Genomic DNA, 21,945 nt, shown 5'->3' with positions numbered 1-21,945 from the left:
TCAATGTACCTACAACTGCTCAAGAGTTCCTTAACATTTTCTCCTGTAGGTCTATAAGACCGAGACCATATGCTTTTAGTATTTACATTTTTTTTTTCATTTTTACAGAAAACATTTCAAAACAAATCCCCGAAATGATTACCTGATCTATAATCAGGTTTTGAACTAATTATAAACAGTAAAACAATAATTATGAATCTCAAAACAGTTGATTAATCAGCAAAACATATATTACATTTATATAAAATATTACATTCCCAAACTTATTCCACCTTTATTTTAAGTTAGTTTATTCTTAGTTTAAGTTAGTGTTTTAACTTGTTCATTTCGTTACCTAAAAGCTATTACAAAATGATTGTGGTGTCACGACTTTAATTTAGAGTAATGATAGATTCATTTTTAATATTTTAACCTTGTGACAACAATAGGCTATAGCCTCAATCTCACATTTGGTAAAACAACAAAATGCAATACAGTTAACAAAATAATTTACTAATCCATAAAGCTTTGAGACTGAAAATAAAAACGCAGGGTTGCTAGCTGATTTTACAAACATAAACTAAAATACGTTAAGACAATATTACATTTATTGATCAGTCTTAACAAGAGTCTGAGATGAAAGACTGATAAATTATGTTTATCATTTGCGCTTTTCACCAGTCTTGAACATTCCAGTCTTCTTCAGATAAATCGTCAACAGTAAATTTTAAGGGATAAGAACCATCACTCCTCTCCATACACTGTAAATATATCTACAGCCTTTCTGTCTGTCTCCGGCATAAACAGCAGGAGATGAGCATAGTGTCTGAGATGTTTGTCCATACAAAGGTTCAGTGGAGATGTAAGACAGATGTCTGATGGATCTTCTAAAATGGATACTAACAACTTCATCACAGATTGTCACATGTGGCTGAGCAACGTAAGAGGTGAGCAATTTAGCACATTTAAGACAACCCCTCGGGTTTGGATATATCATGTGCTTCTGTCTGTCATATACTATGACTAGCAATGGAATTTAGTGCTGTCGACAGTTAAGAGACAAGATTTTCAAAGAAGGGAATAACTTCAGTCTGTTCCTCACAAAGTTATCATATAGCTATATTATCATAAAGCTACATATTACCATATGGACTACTTATGATTCTTTGATCGTATTTTGTTTGTAGCTCGAGAACCCCTGGTCCTCATTAACTCAATTATTTTCATAATGCTAAACTTCTTCTTTGGTGTTCCACAAAAGAAAGTATGGGTTTGGAACAACATGAAGGTGAGAAAACAATCTATGAACTTTAATGTAGGATGACAGAGTTTGGGCCAAGATTAACTTAAAAAAAGTCTGAGATGATCAGAGAGATGGGGTTTTAAACACACATTGACCTTATCGTCATGGTATACAAAGAGACTGACAAAAACTGAATACACAATAATCCTGAATTCAAAACCCTATCCTCTAGAGCAAACATGTTGAATGTATTTAAACGTATTGTAATTTATTTGGCCTTTACACAGTTTCCCTACTTCTGTGGCTTGTTTGATCGCATGAACACAAAGAATCTCTCATCATAGCTGTTGAACAAAGTTTCGGCGCTTCAACGCTTTGCTAAACTTGAATGATCTGAATAGAAAAAATATAAAAGTAAATTTAAGTCTATGAGGCCTGTTTAATGTAAGAATGTAATCTCTTACATATGTCTGGCGCTCATTTTAGAGAATAAATCGATGCGTCATAGCTCAGGGAAAAGGGGGTATCGGAGTTGGGAGATTTTCCAGAACCCCTCTGATCCATTTGACTTTATACATCTCAGCTCTGTTTAAATTACCTCTTTATATCTTTCCCTCCCTTTTCCTGCTATCTTTTCTCTTTATGTATTTTCACTGTCTTTTTCTTTTGGCAAAGAAGCTTCCTCAGACATTGGAACAAACACTTGTCCAGATGCATAAAACAGGGCTGGACTGAAAGCCATTGTGTCTTCACTGACGCTGCAGCTGTGAAGTCAGTCCCCCTTGTGTATGAGTGTGTGTGTGTGTGTGCAGGAGAAAGAGTGAAAGAAAGTGCATGTCTAGGAGAATGATAGAGAGAGGCAGAGGGTCAATGCATATGTGTGAGTTTGTGTGTGTCCATGAATTCAAGCTGTGGTCGCCAAGTGTGGGAGTAAGTGGGAGGCAGGAGTCCACCAAAACGCATTCCTGCCATGTTAGGTATCACTGCTTGGGGAGTATTATGGGATGCCGTAAAATAGTCTTGCTTTTAACACACCCTACAAAGCTGCTCCCCACCAGTGTTGGGTGTTACTAGTTACTATTAGTTACTGTAATCTAACTACTTTTCCATTGAAAATGTAAATTAAGGATTACTATTATTGTATCTGTAATTTAATTTAATTAATCTGTTTAATTAATATATTCAATGGTGGAAATGACATGACAGTAAATAGTAATAAGTAATGAAATACTTTTTGTAGAGAGTAATTTGTACAGTTATCTTATTACACTATTGAATATCTAATTAGTAACTTACCCAACACTGCTTGCAACCCACAGAGCAATCGGCTCAATCATAAAACAACTCCAACAACACAGTGTTCAATGTTTATCATTTGCAAAAACGATTTTTTATTGTAACTGACATTTTGAAGAAAATAATAATACACAGAATACAAGATCTTCATTCAAGAATGCGTCAATCTGTTATATGTGGACGGTATCCTTTTTTTTAAACTGATTTGTGGTCAGATTTCTTTCTCCCTAACAAGCTGTGGTTTGGCGTGTGGATTGGGTGAGCCGGTTCTAAATCAGTATAAAAACGTTGAGCGTGTACGCAGCTGTTTCATCTTTGAGGACTAATTTGCAAAAGGGTCAAAATGAGATCAATTATAACTTAATATTGTTCTGTATGACATTCTTTCTTATGGCTTGTCTCCTTTTATAAATGTTAAGGTTTGGGATGTGAGTGTGGTGAGAAATTGTGTAGCTAAAAATCATGTCAGCAGTTTGGCACAAAGTTTCCTTGTATTTTTTTCGGGGGGGGGATTATAGGCTTTCACAGCTTAATCAATGACTAGTTCTACATATTGCACAAAAGCAGTCCAGTGGGTGAAGCTGGTTTAAGATCAGTTTAAGGGTGTTTTGTCAATAAGGCTTTTCAGATGCTCCAAGAGAGATTCAGAGGTCTCATATTGCCCTCTAGTGGCTTCTTGCTGCATATCACAAAACCGGCACAGTGCTGTTATTAAAGTGCCCACTGTCCAGCCATTCACATGGGCACTGCGAGAGAGTCTACAAAGCTGAAGAAAAGGGTTAGTCACATTTAAAATAAAAGTAGTACTTTTGTTCATATAAAAATTATGGAATTTATTATAACAATATGAGAATTTCTACCTAACACGATTAAATGTAATTATAAAAAGTATTAGAAGGACTGATAATAGTATTGAATAGACAATGATGAATGTACAGAACAATGAATGCCATTGTATAAGTATAGTTCTTCTATATCCATTTGTAACGATTCAGTCCATAAAACTAAAATTCTAGATCTTTAATGCAATAATAGATGTATCATATCTAGTCAGTAAGAACATGAACCATGTACCTTTTGTTTAAGGCTTGTGTCTGGTAGGTCAATGCAAAGCTCTGAAGCTCCTTTCTGAGATGCTGCAGCCCACAGTAGAGCACACTGCAGTTCCTGAACCTCATGGCTTTCCTCAGCATGCATCTTAATTACACAAGTTAGTGAGCCATTGTTCACATGTGTTCCCAATGTTTGCCTAACATTTACCAGTAAGCTGGAAGCATCATGCACAGCATTTTCGAGTATTCCTTCTGCAAAGTTGTTTGCATGAATGTGTACTGATTTGGTCATATTTACCGCATCAGATGTAATGCTGTCGAGTTCTAATTCATCATCACAGGAGCTAACGGTTGTTGCTGTGTTGGACTGTGTTGAGTGTTTACACAAATTTGTGTTGGAATATGTCTCTTTTTCCCCTGGCTGTTGCTTTGTTGTTTGGCCCAAAAGTGGATGGGTTCCATGTTTAAGCGCACCCTGTTTTAGCTTAGCAAAAGCATGAACCACAGCATTAATGATTAGCTCGCTAGCTAAAACTTGTATCTCTTCTAATGCCATGCTTGGTTTTTGTTGAGAAGCTGACAATGGGATGGCATCTACCGTGGTGGACTTCTGACCGTTTTGGTCTCTTCTTATTTCTTTCTCTCTCGCCATGACCTCTGCTAAAGACGTTTTGACAGTCCCATCCGCTAGTTGCTCAGCAATAGCACAGAATCGTTTATTTTCTTCTATGTCATCAGTTTTAATAAAATGTAGAATATCTGTGGACATTTGCGATGCATAGTCAAACAGACTGGGAATCTCATTTTGAAGTCCACCATCATTAACGTCTACAGCCTTCTGTTCTTCTTGCCCTCCTTGCTTACCGCACTCCAATGACAGCGAGCACATTAGTCTCATCATGAAGTCTGATTTGTCAGTAGGGATGTCAGTCCTCTGGTTCTCCAATAAGGGCAGCAGCCGATCTTTGGGGGTTGGAGGAGGGGGTGAAGGAAGGAATTCTTTAGCCAGCCCCCCTTTTAGCTTCCTTGAGAAACTGTCTCGACTCTTTAACATTTCTGGAAGTAAAGGGGTACTTGGAGGAGCGTCAGGGTATTCAATAGAACCCAGAGTAACCATTCTCTTTAAAGAAGTGGCATATGCCGAAGTATCAAATTTGTGATCATATTCTCCCATCTTTGTGTCCGTTTCCATTTCAGAAGTGTCTTCATCACAGCTGTACCCTGAGGGGAAGCGTACAAAACCTCCTTCCATAATTATATTGTCCATAGTTGGATCAGACCTAAAAACACAATGTTCACCCATTTCTTCCAAAGCTTTGTAACAAGCTTGTAATGTTAGCTCCTCAGCCAACATCTCCATGCGATTCCTTCTCATTGTGAAACTTTCTCCTGGGTGAGTTTGATTGTTGTCAGGATGGTAGTTCACACCATGTTCAGTTGATGGGGTTGCTCCTCTCATCAAAGCTGAATCTAAAATAAGTTTTGCTGTCATCTGCGCAAAGTGATGAATGGACTCTCTCTGTACATTACAACCTTCTATTATTTTTTTATTGGTATGTTTCACGTTCTTTTCAAAAGTTGAATCCAATAAAAGGCTGTAAGCTTCAAAAGTGATTTTAATAGACGAAGGGTTATAAGAAGGTAGTGGAAATGAATTTGTGTTGATTTCTAGCTGTGTGGAGTCCTGAGAAAGAGAATTGATTGTTTTATTTCAAGACTTTATTACTGTGGAGGTTTTATGTGTAATATGCTGTTTGTATACTTTCAAAGGTCTGTACTTACATTATTGTGAACAGACTCTGAAACATCGACTAGGTCACACAATTTAAATGAGCTACACAACCAGTCCTCATGAATCATCTGAAAAAGAGATTTATTAGCTATGCAAAAATCGATCTTGCAGTGCCGGTTAACAGGAGGTACATTGATATTCGGAAGGAGAGTTGTTCAATCCTCCCGCTGGAGAACCAATGTCTCAAATAATGTAGGTCAAACACACCTGTCAAGTATATTTAAGTGAACTTGAGGCCATGATTATTTGCTAGGAGGATTATCTAAAAGGAAGATTGTGCAATCCTCTTCTGGGGTAAAGGATATTGTTCAATTATTGATCAGTGCAGAAGAGCCCGTCAGAATTATCCTCCGAAATAAAGTGCCATCCAGCCTTCTCTATATACAGTATTTTATCCATAGGTTTTGTCAATCAGTTTATTATAGCTATGTGTTGGATTGGTGGCCCCTGAACATTAAAATGGATAGTTCAACCAAAATATAAATTCTGTCATCATTTACACACCCTCAGGTTGTTCCAAATCTATATACATTTCTTTGTTCTGCTGAACACACAGAAATACATTTGGAAGAATGTCAGTAACCAAAGAGATCTCATCCCTCATTTACTGCCACAGTAGGAAAAATAAATACCATTGGAATCATTAGTGGATGAGATCTGTTTGGTTACTGACATTCTTCCAAAAATCTTTCTCTGTGTTCATTAATGCAAAGAAATATAGACAGATTTGGAATCTGAGGGCGAGTAAATGATGACAGATAAACTGTCCCTTTATGGGTGAACTGTCCCTTGCAGATTTGATGCTTTAAGAGGTCAGGAATATAAATGAGCCGAGAAAAATAAGATTAAAACCATACAGATTCAGGGCCATCTCAATAAAAAACAACGAAAGTAAAACTGATCTCAGATCAGCAGAAAATTCGAAATCTGGAAACCACAAGTGATCACCAAATGAGTTGCTCTCATGGTTCCAGGAACTAAGTCATGTGACAGACAGGAAATGATGGTGGGTGTTGATAGACTAAAAAGACTTAATGGTGCAAGTCAATGTTTCCATTTCCTTGAGAAAAGGTAGTTATACCATTGTGATGTAAGATCAGTGACATGGTCCAGCCTTTACACTAAATATTTAGAGAAACGTCAGATAAGAGGCTTGTGAGGGAATGGGTTTAAGATGTGATAAACATCATTCTAATTCTACATATATTTTCAGTTTGGCTTTGAATTCTAAATCAAACAGAAACGTTTTTTAAGAGAAATGAAAATATAATGCCTACTAGGCAGAGCAGGGGAGCACATCACCTTGAAGAATATTTGGATTTGTAATCCAATACTATTATTGACATATGATTATGGTTCTGTGTCTTTAATAAATCAAAGATGATTGAGATGTTATGCGCAGTAATGAAATATGTGATCATATTGATTCACGGTAATGCAATGCTGTTTGCATGCCAGAGGAAATGATGTTATTATACCATTTCTCTGTTTTAACAACATCAAACATCTCAGATTTAAATTAAATCTGCCCTTCCATTGTGTCGCAATCTAGATAATAGATTTTGCGAAGTAAAAGCACACAGTTTGTGACACTCATTAATGCCTTTTTTTTCAAATACTGCACTGACATTCTGAGTCGTTTCCTTAAGACCTAATGCAGAGATCACAGGCCAGACATTTTGTTTTTTGAGCAGTCACAAATTAAATGTCACATTTTAGCATGGTTTCAAAATGACTTCCAATGCGGTTTCACAATCATAATCCCATGAGATAATTTAATTTATTTTGCACGTAATAAATAATATATTCATCTGTTAAAAAAGTATGTAGGCAAAACAGTCATGTAAGCTTTTACAGTAATTTAAGAGAAGTAAAAATTAAGTAATTTCATCCAATAATGTGATAATAGTTTGTCAAGATCAATGGAATAAATGTATAGTTTTCTCAAGAAAAAATATGTTATACATATTTTCATACCTTGCTCAGGAAAATCAGTCTATCAAGTTCAGCTCGTTTAACCAGAGTACGTTAGTAACGGTAGAGCTACAGTCAGTTTGCAGACTTTACTTACTTTCTTATGCATGCACGTGTGTGGGCGGTGGGCGTGGCTTAAATGTCATGACGATAACAGCAGTATGCTGGAAATAAGGGAAGTTAATTCCCCAGTTAAAGGTGTATTAAAAACTGTTACAGCTGTGTTATCTAATAAAGAGAGCCCAGTTGGTGATATCCCAATTTCAAAGTCACATCCACGCTGCTCCTCCATAACGATTCGCCACCCGCGTTCTACACTCACAGACAAAACAACGTAAACTCGTTTCCTATTGGTTACCAGGGTGGGTTTGAAAATTCTATTGTTACGCCCCTTAACAACGGCATCCTGCTTCGATGCCCATTGGCCTAAAGGCACTGCAGTTATCCAATCATCTTTTGTGTGCAGTTTCGGATGCACGCAGAGTTGCAGACTTTCCTCTGTACTGGGATAACTGGACTTTTGTTTGTGAATACATGGACGTATTAAAACGTTATCGTTTTGATTGAAGTTGTTAAACACATTGGAACAAGGTAAGATCGATATAATATAGTTTTGTACTTCCGTATTGTGCACGCTGTTCTTTGCTACTAAAGAAAACTTATAGTTTCATGACGTTTCGTAGAGATCGTAGAGATACCTATTATTGAAACATTTTGTAGATATATCAGATTGACTTTACGCAGCCTTGTAAACAATCGCGCGCTTTTGTGTTTCTTGTGTTATTGTTACATTTTTACGAGCTGCGTGTTTGTATTTGTCGTTACATGTAACAGATCACCATGATGTCTATGTTTCCTTTTGTAGCAGCGGAGGAACGTAAACTAGCTATAAAATGCCATTTTCAAGAGGAAAGAAGCCCACCACCAGCAAAATCCCCAAACTTAACAACAAGGGATTGGAGAACCAGGTAGACAACCGGAGTATATCAGTGATGTAAATACATTAAAGCTTTACCAATCTGAATCTAAAACTTAAAGGTGTTTCTGTTAATGTTTTTAGCTGGATGGCCCCCAAACCAAGCGCTCTTCCTCTTCTCCTAAAGGGGCTCCTAAGAAAAGGACTGCTTTTGTGGATATCACCAATGTGAGGCTGCCATTCAGGTTTTAAATATTCGTGTGTACATACACTTTAGCTTCAATGCTTTCATGTTGATGTCATGTTTTCTAGAATTTTTTGGCCACTCAGTTTGATGCTGATGTAAATCCAGTAAGTCTGAAATGTATTTGTGTCATAACCCACAAACATAGATGGGTTTAGTTAAACAATGCAAACTTTATGCGAATTGGCACATATTTTGCATATGACCTCCTTAAAAATGCAGTTAGGTCTAGCAATAAAGCATACACAATAGCAGGAGAAGTCTGTCTTTATTAACGCAGACAGGCAATCCCTTGGTGGGTTTCATGTGTAAATTGTAATGATAGCTCCATTAACAGTTGTCTTACACTGATGACCTTTGCATCAGATCAAATCTATCTGATTGATTAGGTGTTTTACTAGATTGTTTTAAGCTTATAGTGATAGTTCACCCTAAAAGGAAAATTCTGTAATCATTTACTCACCCGCAAGTTGTTCCAAACCTGCATAAATGTCTTTGTTTTGCTGAACACAAAGAAATTTGGAAGAATTTTAGCAATTTTCAGTTCTGGGACATCATTGACTACCATAGTAAAAAAATATATAGTTTATGTATACTTTTGTTCTGTTGAACAGAAAATGAGATATTTTAAAGAATTTAGAAAAGCAATGTCCCAGAACTGAAATTTGCTAACATTCTTCCAAATATCGGACTTTGTGTTCAGCCAAACAAAGTAATTTATACATGTTTGGAACAACTTGCGAGTGAGTAAATGATGACAGAATAAAAGTATTGGGTGAAGACATCTTGACTGTGTAGGATAAAATCCATCGATTGGTTTCTTCTTCGTCACATAACACGTTTAACGTGTAAAAACTTTGATTTGGTCCTTTAAGAGAAATGATGCTTATTAAAAATTGCACTTCTTTTTAAGGCGCACAAAATTGAGTTAAGCAACCCCATCAAGAAGAAAGAACCCATCAAGAAGGTGCAGAAGAAGACTTCAGTACTTGGAAAGAATGATGCCAATTTAAGAAAGTAATTGACATATTGCTCCTTTTTTCAAGTTTTTGATTGATCAAGAATCTTGAAAATATGGTACATGGTCAGTATTTTTAGCACAGTTTGCGGATTTCTTACCTTTCTCACCCTCAGACAAGCTGAAGTCAGTTCAGAGCAGGAGTCTGAGGAACTGAAGAATGTGGAGTCACCTGTTGAGAAACAGGAAGAACCTTGTTCCGAACCTTCACTTCCCAAACGCCTTCAGGCCCCACAGGTAAGTCTCTGTTGTGCTGCTCTTTCTAAAATCCTAACAGATTTTCCTTGAATAATGTAAAAACTAATATCCATCAGTAGGTCTGTCACAATTGGTCGATATAATCGACTGTGTCAACTGATAATTAGTCGAAATTGATATTTTTGATCGACTGGTCGTTTTATATCATTGGTTCCCAACCAGGGGGGCACCGAGGTACTGCAGGTGGGGCGCGATGGTTCCCCGAAATCCCAACCTATGGGACTCAATCGTGAATGCACGGAGGAACACCATTGCAAATTGAAGGATGGCAATGTTCTGTCTGAAACTGTGTGCGTGAGCGGCACGCAGACTCAATGTAGAACCTGCGCAGTGCAATTTGACCACACATTACTTAGGGATGTAGCGATCATATTTTAATTACCGTTAAACTGTACCAGTGTTACGACTCTGTCATGCATCAAAGAAAGTTATCAAGAGTATAACGTAGATGCAACATGAAACGTGGGTTTTGTTCATTTAAAGCTGCCCTGCAACGGTGTGTCATGACTTCTTTACAATGTTAAACATGGTGTCTTCTTTGCTTTACATGATCAACTTGTCAAAAAACGAGTTGGGCGTATTACGTAGTACTTCTGTGCTCGATACACTCCCCAGCGATCATAGGTTTCGAAAGTTTTTTTCGAACATATAAAACTGTTTCGTAAAAACCTTTCTTAGTCCCTTATTGGACAATTCTCCTGGAAAAGCACGCGGCACGGCCACAGGAGAGCAGGAGAAGGAGCATGCACAGATGTCACTTTCATTTGTAAGCAGGAGAGAGAGAGCGCATACGTTTGCGAAGTTCAGGGGTTTGTTTGTTCACTGCATTTGGGTGATGAATGCTATATAAACTGATATAATAGGATATAATGCTGGCTTTGGAGATTGTAAGAAACTGATATATGGAGCCGTCCAAGCGCTAAAAGATGTTGGACATGAACCACAGGCAGTGAAAATGATGTCTGTGTTTTGTTGACAATGGTTGCGCAATGCTTTGGTTCAGCCTACCTTCTATATTGACACACGTACTCATGTCTCTTTATACAGACCCATCAATTCCATAAATTTTTTCATTAAATAATGTGATATGATGAATTTGAAACTCCGTTCAGCTTGTTTGTTCTGCTATGATCGTTGTCTTTGTAGTGTTTTTTGTGAAGGGAAAGATGTGGTTGATTTATTTCACCTCTGCCGGCATGTCCTTAACATCAACTTGGCACTATAAATCGCAATTTTTCAGTATTAAATAAGCACATTTTGCAAAGATGTTTTCAGAGATCACAGACAAGATGTACAGAATCATAATTTCAGGAAAGCCCAATTTTGACCAAATTTTTATTTTTGAATATTCCTGAAAACCTCACTCTGCGACATCCGATGGGTTTTCCCAGATCGCATCGCCTCGACTTCCATCCGTGCATATATATGATTGAATTTAAGTCTACAAAGCATGTTGAATGGATGTAGGAATTCAATTTTATCCTTTGTCTCTCAGATCCCTCCAGAGTTTGACATCGATTCTGAGCACGTCAGCGATGCCACACACGCACCAGAGTATGCCAAAGAGATCTTTGACTACCTCAAGAATAGAGAGGTTGGTGTAGTATTTGGTATATTACGGGTAATAAAACAAAGATATAAAGCTTCTGCTATTCATTTCTTTAATTTTAGGAAAAGTTTGTCTTGAATGACTTTATGCCTGATCAACCAAATCTGAACAGCAATATGAGAGCCATTTTAGTTGACTGGCTGGTTGAAGTTCAGGTGAGTAATTTGCCAGTATGGTTTTGTACAAGTGTTTTTTTTTAATTTTACTGAGTCTGGTGAAAGATTCTGGTGTAATGGTTTCATGATGGTTTTGAGCCACCAATATGAATCTGTTGTTGTTCTGATTTCTGTAGGAGAATTTTGAGTTGAATCATGAGACTCTGTATCTGGCTGTGAAAATCACAGATCATTATCTTGCCACGAGTCAGACCAAACGGGAGGCTTTACAGCTTATTGGTTCAACTGCCATGCTCATCGCTTCTAAATTTGAGGTAAGGCACATAATCTCATGTGATTGAGTCTTTCCCTTAAATTGGTTTTGTAGGCTCAGACGTAATTGAGTATAATTTAAATATATTTATGTGTATTTGGCGTGTTTTGAAAATTCTGTATAATGCATGCTATATGTAAAATGTTGAATTGTGGCATTTTGTATCTCATGCAATTTGCCCAGGATGTATATGCACATTTAAAAAATGTAGCATCAGTAGGGATTCTTTGCATATGGAAAACCCAGCATCTCTGGTGTGTCTTGACAGGAGCGGGCTCCACCTTGCCTAGATGATTTTCTTTATATTTGCGATGATGCCTACAAGCGCTCCCAGCTCAACGCCATGGAGATCTGCATCCTGCAGGCGCTAAACTTTGACATCAATATTCCAGTTCCATACCGTTTCCTCAGGCGTTACGCCAAGGTTGGAATGAACACACACAAACACACTGGAGAGACGGGTAGAGCTCAGTCGTGCGATACACACCTCTGGATTAAAATCCATCATGTGTTGGTCAGAGTCAGAGAGACAATGCACATGACTCTTTGTGTTAGTGGAAACTTGTTGCTGTGAGAATGACTCTACCTATTCACAGCTGAATTAATCAAGCTTTAATCAAGGATCCTTGAATGAACGTTTCCCAGCTAAATGACTGGTTTTACAAATAGCTATTTTCGCAAGAAAATTGTTTTATAATGTGCATTAACAAGCAATATCATTACAGTTAATTACAAGTATGTTTAGGACTTAATTAAATTTCTTGATGAGTACAGTTTTATTCTTTATTTTTTCTTGTTTGTGTGTCAAAAGGCCATTAATTATTATTTGTTGCTGGGTAATTAGTTGCAGGTTGTTTTAAGGTGACAGCAATTGATTGGGCAAAAAACTCATTAATTAAATATGTCAGTGTTTTTTGCTGAATTTTAGCTGTGCTTTGTATGTGTGTATATGCTCAAAGTGACATGATGGATATAAATAGACCATGGTAGACATTTTTTACAACTCATAATGGCAATAGATAAAGATTTTTTTCAACAGAACCTCTGACCACGGGTTACCAATAAATCATTCTAGGTTGTGGTTTTTATTGTTTTAAGCTGTTCAGATTGAATTAAAGCAAAAAAATTTAACACAAAATGAATTAAAATGAGAACTATTCCATAAACCAGTAGGGTATTCTAATTTATACTATATAGATTATATTCTACTGCTATGATCCCCATACACACATTTTTGATATTAACCAGTGTTTTTTTTTGTGAGTCTGAGTAAGTCTGATCTTTCTTCTTGAGTGTATGGAGACACTCCATACGGTGTTGGTGTATGGTGTTGTGTGATTGACCTTATCTCTCCCTGCAGTGTGTGAATGCAGGTATGGATACACTGACCCTGGCGCGGTTTATCTGTGAGCTGAGTTTGATGGAGATGCAGTTTGTTCCTGTGAGAGCATCTCTTCTCGCCTCTGCCTGTCTGCTCATCGCCCTGGTTACCAAGGACTTAGGAGGATGGGTATGTGTACACCTTTTTGCTTACACAATCATGGATCACATTAATTATCCAGTTTATTTGCACAATATGCAGCTGTGTCTTGATTCTTTTTACCTACACAAACTTTCCAGTGTATTCAGCAGGTGCAAATAAACACTGTTTAGTTTTATTTATAAGCTGTTTTCTTAGAAATGTCCTTTCAAGGTAAAAAATGACTGATGTATTAATGTAGTTGGTCCTCACGCTGTAGGGTTTATCAGGACATACACACTTAACACAAATAATAGTGGATTAGTCTGTCATTTAAGTCACAGTGTCCTTTAAGACCGTGACAAGGGTATTGTAGGTAATGAGAGCGATGCTGGTCGGTGTTTACTGATGTTTGAGTAATTGGTTTGTGACAAAATATTTTCACCCCAATGACCCCTCAAAACCCAGAAAACGGAATGAAAACTAGCCCATGGTGCCCCTGTGTGTGTGTTTACACACATTCCTGCGTGCTTGTTTGTTTGGCACTTGGCCGGTCCGGAACAAATTCCCTCCCGGTCCCTATCCGCACAGATTGATCGTCTGAGTAACCTTGCATGAAGTCCAACACACCCGATATAATTGGATATTGTGATGATTTTCAAGTCGCTTATCAATATATAATTTTAAAACACAAAGCCCAGCCCTAATGTAAAGTAATACTTACTTAAGAGGTTTCCTAGGTGTTGTATATACTTTTTTTTTCTGTTGAACACAAAATATGTTTTGAGGGATTTAGGAAAGCAAACAATTCTGAGTCACCTTTGACTACCATTTAATTTTTTCCACTATGGCAGTAAATGATGCCCCAGAATTTTCAGTTGCTTACATTCTTCCAAAATATTTTTATGTTCAACCGAAAAAGGAAATGTATAAAGTTTTGTAACAACTAGAGGGTGAGTTTTATTTTTGGGCGGAATGTCCCTTTAAAAAAAACTTGAGGCCACACAAGGAAATTGACAAGAAATGCATTTTTTCTTGGTAAGACATGCAAAAACTTGCTTAAGAAATAAGCATGGTTAAATTTCTTGCATGTGTACAATGTGTACAAGCACGCCAAATGTGATATTTGGCAGCCGGAATTATGAACTGTTGCTTACGCTTGATTTCTTTCATTATGCAATGTGACATGCACCTTGTACGAAACATTGGCACAAACATGGTTTGGCTGCATTGTCTCATACCACTGCTATATTTTTTCTTTGGTTGAGCTGAGCTCCCACGTCCCTCCCTGTACCGTAGCCTACCTGTCAGACGCTCGTTGCCCACACTTTTGAGATGGGTCCAGTCCTTGAGTTGCCAGGTATTCATTCATTCTACACATTTTGGCAGCCGCAGTACATCATGAAAGTAGCCAAAAATACCCGCAACCTCCATAATTTAATCATAATTTTAATCCATAATCCATAATTTTCCCCGTAACTGCATTTTGATTATAGCCCAATTGTGCGGGAAAACCTCGACCCTGGCAACACTGCCTGTTACCACAAGTTCTTTTCACGTTTTCGCATTTAAACCGACTTAAAGCTGCAGTATGTAACCTTGGTATTTGACCACAAGAGGGCGCATTTCCAACAATAACAAAGGCGAAGCTTGATGACGCTATGAAGCAGGTGACGATGGGAGATGTCGTTTTAAATGCGTTTTCGCCATAGCGATGTATCTAAATTGGATAAACGAATCATGATCACGGATGAGGTAATTTATTTGTTTTTGTATTACCTGTATATCTGATCGTATTATTTTATGTCATCATAATTAATGAACTGCAAGGAACGTGAAATGTTATGCTATATTATCCCGTTAAAACTTACAGCTATTTGTTAAATGATTTGTTGGGTTAATGTTGTGCAGTGTTACGTGTTTATGGTTAATGCCGTGTTGTTTAACGTGCTCAAACCAATCGTTCTAAAATAAATAATTGATTTGCTTACCTGTCTATCAATACACTCGCGAGAGCAGAGTCTCTGTCAAGTCCAAGATTGTCGCGGAGTTCTCTCCATCTCGAAAACGCCTGGCCGATATTTATCCTGGTTTTATTCCTCCGTTTGTCACACAGTCTGCGTGTATCCAAATATGGACGCTTCCGTTTTACTGCCACTTCAATACTCGCCAAAGAGTAATCGTGATCCATAACAACCACTTCCACATTTGACCATGTGATATTCTGGTCTACACCGGAACAAAGTATAGAGCGGACATTGCGTCACTGAGAGGCGACATTTCTTTTCCGGGACGGCCAGTTATTTAAAATCGGAATTTCTCTGAAATAAAAAATCTTTAGAGACTTTAGAAATATTGTAAGTACACAACTGGAGGAAATATATCACACTGTGCAAGTTATTTTCTGAAATTTTATTACAAAATTATTACATACTGGAGCTTTAAAGGATTCTCTCCCCTTCAATAAAAAATATATTAGAGTGTAGCTACATCACAGCCAATAACCATGATCTTCTTGGTTGGTCTATCCTAAAATCTATCCTAAGTAGTACAAGATAAATCATTAATATACTCTAAGATAGTCTACTGTACTATCAGTAAATATAAATATGTATTTACTAAAAGTTAAGTCAATGTTTTTAAAGCTCTTTATTTGCACATTTTGGCTGATGTTTCTTAATTAACAGCTCCCCGAAATATTTGGCAGGCATGGTAAAATCACATATGTAACACACATAACACAGAGCTTCACTGATTTCTCGGGTAGATGCTCAATTGCTTGTCAAGATTGTGACTCATATCTAGCCTTGTTTTTAGACACCATGTCTACAGTTTCACTCGGGATACAATGTGGAGGATCTCTTACCTGTGGTCAGGAACCTCCATCAAATGCTCACCGGCCCACCTGACAGTAAACTGGCAATCATCAGGAGCAAGTATGCACACAAGTAAGTCCCAATTTTTAGATTCTAATTCATTTTCAATTCAATTATAATTCCATTTTAATTCTAGAAGTGGGCAGTAAACCAGTAATGTGGAACTGAGCCACTGCTAAACACCTCACAAACACAAATCTCTTTGTCCTGTAGACGTCTCTATAAAGACATTAAGCTTGCATGGTCTTTTTCCATCCTTATAGAAGGATTGCTTATGCTTTGTGCATTTCTGGTTTGTTTATTGCAACAAATTTATTAAGAGAGAGGGCTATTGCACAAACAATTTCTTCAACAATTTTACAGCAAATTTAACATTATTGTGGTCTACGATAATTAACTTTTAAGGTTAGTTTTGTAAATACTTAGGACTATGTTCGGTTAGTTGGTTATGTTTGAATTGTTTTGTCAAACCTGATGCCATATTGATATCTATTCTGTACATATAAGAAGTTCCTGCTTCCTACATGAGATGTTGAGGGTTCATAAGTGTTTAACTAATGAAGAAGTTTGTGTATATTTACATGTTTTAGTTTTTTATAACTTTCTTAATCTTAATGATCTTTGTTTCAGGGTTTTCTTTGAAGTTGCCTTAATCCCAACAGTGAGTCTGGAGAAACTGGAAGGATTTTTGAAGTAACCCGAGGAGATTATATAAAATGTTTCAAATAGTGTAAATAGTTATATTTAATGTTGTATTTTAAGCTTTTCAAATAGTGTTATGTGTGTACATAACCACAATGTATGAACACTTTTTTCATGTCTTTTAACACAAACCATGCTATTCTGCCTGTACATGTAAAAAATCAGTTGACCAGAACAGGCACCACTGACTCTTACAGAAACCTTTTAATGTCCCATAAACAGATGAAGTATAAAACATATATATGTTCATTTTAAGTGCTGTTATTTTCACCATGTATATACAATGTTTTATTTCATTGGTGTTCCAAAGCATTGTAGTTAGCCATTTCTGTGAGTTGGATTTGTTTATCCTTAAATCACTTTGACAGTGTGACAATAAAAAAACGTGTGTTGGAGATTTGAGCCATCCCTTTTAAAGTAAACACATTTTTATTTATTAAATATTACACTATTGTATTAATGCAGTATTGCAGATTTACCAGTAGGAGGCAACATGCTCCCAAGTCGACTTTCAAAGTATCAATAATGTGAGACTGCATCCAACCACATTCTTTGCATGTCTCTTCAACCACCCTCAATCTTTGAACATAAAAATAAAATAAAAATACCATCACACTCCTCCACAAACTCAATGATCTCTGAATGTAGGAAGCCACTCTTTATCTAACTAGATTTAAACATCTGACGTCTGTTGGTCGTTTTGGATGCAGCTTGAGTCATAGCTTTGAGCTGGTCCGATCCATCACGGCCAACAGCGAACAACAAACATATCCGAGTCTCCGCTGGAATTAGCTTTTTTATGTGATCCGAGAGCAGTTCATCTATCTGTTTCTCCTGGTTGGTTTGGATTAGGATGTGAAATGGGTGCCACAGTTTTTGATGTGTAGCTGCTATGTCTCCTGTGAAATAACAGTGATCATGGTGCATACTGAGAAGGAGGAATGCTGATTGCTGGTCCTCTGGGCTTTAAAGACTTGTTTTTAATCCTCATTTTTACATTCCAATCATTCATGTTTGTCCATGGTTTTCCATTCAACGTGCTTTCCATGCACAATGCTATGAGACGACAGATCCTTTGATCAGTGGTGGATTGGTTCCTGGGCATTGTCTGTGCTTTTGAATCCGAAACTCATAACTGGTCAGTCTGACTGGGAAATCCACATGCAAATCTTATTAGAAGTGGCATTGGATTTGTTTACTGCTAAATGCATTTATAATCAGCAAAGCATCTGTGTTTTTGAACATTTCTGGATAAATATTTGTGGTTACTCTATTAATTGAGATAAAAAGGACAACACTTCAAGCAGAGGGAATATGGAGATGTTTGTTAAAAAATTGATGCAATCCTACCAGCGTTTATAAAGAGAAAGGGTAAATGTTGAAACAAAGATCATGTGGTGTCCTTGAGGGAGAACAATTAACTGCAGTTAATAGCAGACATTTTGCAGACATCAGAAATGTATTCTGTGCGAATCTGCTTGTTAAAGTAGTGCTATATCAATAATTGTGAAATTATACATGACCTTGAGCTCTTTAGCTTGTTATTTTGAACTGATGACTCTTGTACTTGTACGTTAGTTGTACTCTCATACGCATTCTGTACCAAACCTCAGCTTTATCTCTGCAGAAGCAGGGGTGCAATAATTGAATATCCTTTTCCTTACAAAATTTCTGTAAATTTCTCTTGCGCTTCCAAGCCAGTTGACTCGTATCCACGATCGTTACGCCCCCAAACAAATGCAGGAGAGCGTGAAGCACAGAGGCAGATAAGCTATTTGAGCTGCCATTCCAGGAACAAACGCTTCGGATAGCAAATTGCCTCAAAGAGACACGCGCTTACCTTAGCTAGCTAACTGCATTTGGAAATTCATTTCAATCAAGTTATGAAAGTAGGCTTTAGGCTGCGTGTACATGCCGCTCTGATGGGACACATAAACATGGCAGCTGCATAACAGCAGGCAGCAGACGTGTTAGTAGGACCACACTAAGAGCATGATCGCAATGTGACTTGCTGTACTGCTTACTAATGGATGTATTATTTGTGCATGCATCTGTCTAATGCGCTCACTTGTAAATATGAAAGAAGGTCAATGATGTGTATCCAACATAATCTGCCCTGCACATCTGTCTCCATGACGATAATTAACAGAGCAAGTGGAAAATGTTACAATAATGCATCTAACCCTAACAGATTAATATGTGTATTCTCTCACTCTCGAATGATATATTACACACAGTGTAAAACACATGTTTAAAGGTCTCTGTACTTTATGTAGAAAAATAAACATTTAACATGTTCATACGTGTACTTAAACAGAGGACATGTACATTTTTCAGTGGTTGCTCTTTCATTGCTCAGGAGATTTGATGTAGTTGTTTTTCCTTTAGCACAAACTTAGTCTCTGATGTTTCTCCTAAAATTGCTTATTTTTTTGCTTATCTTAATATTAATATCTTAATAGTGCTATTCAATTAAGCCTTAAATGTACATTTGTGAATACTGTGTTTAACTGTGCAATTAAAATTGCTTATTAAGATTACAAGCAACTTTGTCACTCCAAGTCGCCAGGGGTTGGCGGTTAGGCTACTAGTGGAACGCTCACTGCAGGAACTGAGAGGAGAAGAATGACGTTGGCTCACATCTTCACTCCTATTGGCTGTTGCTTCCAAAAGGCACTCCTTATTGGCGTAAAGGTAAACGTTCCTTAACTTTGTCACGTCGCTAGACACAACCCATTAAGTAGCCAATGGTTGCTACTGCTCGTGTCGCCGGAAGTTGCCAACTCTCCATTGAAAGGAATGGGATCATGTTGCTCTCGATTGTAATCTAAACAGCGCATTAAGAAAATTACAAGTAAAATCTAACAAAAACATTATAACATAACATATATAGTACGAAGCTCTAAAATGTATGTATACCACAGGTAAAATAATTTGGATTTGGCTTCATTTGATGAGAAATTTTAGAGTTCATATTGAAATCTTCAATATCTCATTGATGTATAGTTGAGACACTTGAAAGATCTAATTTGTCTGTTTTCTTTCTTATGGATACAGTCAGTGGTGTAGTCTATTTTTTTGTAGTGAGTATACTCTGACCCCACCACCACCACACTCACAAATGCATAGAGGATGCCTCGATATGTAATCAAGAGCATTCTGAAAGATTTATTGCAAGCAAGATTTCAATAGCCCATGACAGCTGGGGGGACTTGCTGGTTTTGTTAATCACTGTCTTACTCAGACATTTAATAGTTTCATTCAGCCATAGATGGCATATGTATACAATTATCAGCTGGGAATTTTCAATGCACATTTGTGATCCATGTAAAAACCCAGATATAAAGTACTTCTGCATATACCCTGCTAAAAATAGTATTACATACATTCTAGTGGTTTCCATTAAAACACCATTATATAAAAAATGTTTTGGGCATTAATGGGTGTTCTTTTGATTCCCATCTGCATCTATTGTGTTTTGAGCAGGGTTAAACATATTTTTTTTCAGCAGGGCAACCAACATAATGTAAAGAATATCCTGTGGAAGTATAATCTTTAGATTTTGATTTAGACTAAGGCCATGTCAAAGTAAATAGTTTTCACACACTGGGTCGCACTTAGAGTGCAAGTTGCGCCTATTATTGACATTGACCCTGTTTCACTTATAGATTGCTGGCAGTGTCTCTAGCTTGACTTTCAAAAGGCTGGCCAGGAGTTCTTAGTTTTTTTAGTAGAAGAAGAAGAATGTATTATTTTGAGTATGCTGAACAATATTAGTCTAAATGTGTTACCAACAAAGATTTTGTTGACAGTACTTAGACATCAGACCAACTTGCCTAACTGTGTATTCTCAAAAAGCAATTCTAGTGTTTGAAAGTTCCCAGCATGCATTGCAGAATTTTCCATTCGCCGGTTAAAATGATTCAATGATTGTTTTCTTAGTGTTTGCGGGCTATATTTTTTGTTAACTGAAAACTGAATAAATAAGCTTTCTATTGATGTATGAGTTGTTAGAATATGTCAATGTCTGTCTGAGATACAACCTTTTAAAACTCTGGAATCTGAGAGTGCAAAAAAACTAAATATTGAGAAAATTGCCTTTGAAGTTGTTATTCAAGGGCACTGTAGCAGGCCATCCAAAAATCACAAAAATAAAGTTTTTATATATTTGAGGTATAAATTATTACAAAATAACTAATCTTATATCCTAATCATGTCTGGCATAAATAAAATAGAATAATTTTGACCCAGACAATGTATTTTTGTCTTTTACTAAAAAAGTTCCCGTGCTACTTAAGACTGGTTTTGTGATCCAAGGTCAATTTCTTTTAAAACACAAATAGCTTGAGCAGTTACTTAAGTAGAGTGTGTATATAAAAATAGATTAAATTGATATATTAACGTTATATAAAAAATAGTCTTTTGAGTTGGGTCAACTAAGTCCATAGTTGAGTGAACTCTGAAATTTGATTGTTGCATATTTATTTTAAGTTGGTTCAACAATTTATTTTCAATTAACAGTAATGTGACATTACTCAGTTAGCCAAAAGTTGAGTAAACTCAAAAAAGCAGTGCAGCAAGTTGCCTTGAAATTTTAAGTTTAGTCAACTTTTCATTTTTCGGTGTTGATTCGCCACACACTTATGTTTGTAAAGTTGGCTAGTTAAATACAATTTAATATGCCAACAATCCCCTTACAGTTAGGTTAATGGTAACAGATATGCTAATTTTATTGAAGCATATGCAGTGGTTTTAAAGTGGGGTCGAGAATCTGTCATAATTTGCAAATGAGGACCCAGGTGCAGACAGCGAAGAACAGGAAAACACAAATGGAACACAAATGAAACACCCACGATGGGGAAGACAAATGAAAAGGGGACTATCATACATATAACACATAAAACAAAACTTCCCTCGACAAAACAAGTGGACGAGGTAAATAAATAAAATAATATAAAAACTGAAACAGGACTTAAACTATTCAAACAGGTAGGAGCAAGAACGATATAATATTCGGACTAGACAAGAGCGTGAGACATGGGACACTACAAAACGAACCAGCAAAATACGAGAGACACGAGGGGATTTCAAAGGGAGA

General features: G+C 36.9%; 2 protein-coding genes across 4 annotated transcripts; one reads left to right on the top strand and one right to left on the bottom strand.

Annotated features, from left to right (window-relative positions):
• Window positions 1-908: 908 nt before the first annotated feature.
• On the top strand, window positions 909-17,242 carry ccnb3 (cyclin B3). Of its 2 annotated transcripts, XM_056754679.1 has the most exons (13): window positions 909-926; window positions 7,803-7,927; window positions 8,202-8,304; window positions 8,397-8,480; window positions 9,410-9,513; window positions 9,631-9,751; window positions 11,268-11,366; window positions 11,444-11,536; window positions 11,674-11,811; window positions 12,079-12,234; window positions 13,171-13,320; window positions 16,087-16,217; window positions 16,776-17,242. In XM_056754679.1, exons 3-13 carry the CDS (start codon window positions 8,230-8,232, stop codon window positions 16,840-16,842), a joined length of 1,218 nt encoding a protein of 405 aa, XP_056610657.1. In that variant the 5' UTR covers window positions 909-926; window positions 7,803-7,927; window positions 8,202-8,229; the 3' UTR covers window positions 16,843-17,242. The 2 variants fall into 2 exon arrangements, with proteins under 2 accessions (XP_056610657.1, XP_056610668.1); XM_056754690.1 differs by lacking the exon at window positions 909-926 and having other exon boundaries at window positions 7,775-7,927; window positions 8,205-8,304.
• Window positions 2,583-7,698, bottom strand: si:dkey-171c9.3 (uncharacterized). 2 transcript variants are annotated; one of them, XM_056754657.1, is made up of 4 exons: window positions 7,434-7,698; window positions 5,353-5,430; window positions 3,593-5,254; window positions 2,583-3,284 (listed from the first exon to the last, which is right to left on the bottom strand). In XM_056754657.1, the coding sequence occupies exons 1-4, from the start codon at window positions 7,443-7,445 to the stop codon at window positions 3,111-3,113; spliced, it is 1,926 nt and encodes a 641-aa protein (XP_056610635.1). In that variant the 5' UTR covers window positions 7,446-7,698; the 3' UTR covers window positions 2,583-3,110. The 2 variants fall into 2 exon arrangements, with proteins under 2 accessions (XP_056610635.1, XP_056610644.1); XM_056754666.1 differs by lacking the exon at window positions 7,434-7,698 and adding an exon at window positions 7,340-7,431.
• Window positions 17,243-21,945: the final 4,703 nt, after the last annotated feature.

Source organism: Triplophysa dalaica, chromosome 1 (genome assembly GCF_015846415.1).
Source record: "Triplophysa dalaica isolate WHDGS20190420 chromosome 1, ASM1584641v1, whole genome shotgun sequence".
NCBI classification, from domain to species: domain Eukaryota; kingdom Metazoa; phylum Chordata; class Actinopteri; order Cypriniformes; family Nemacheilidae; genus Triplophysa; species Triplophysa dalaica.
This window is presented reverse-complemented; position numbering and strand designations above follow the sequence as displayed.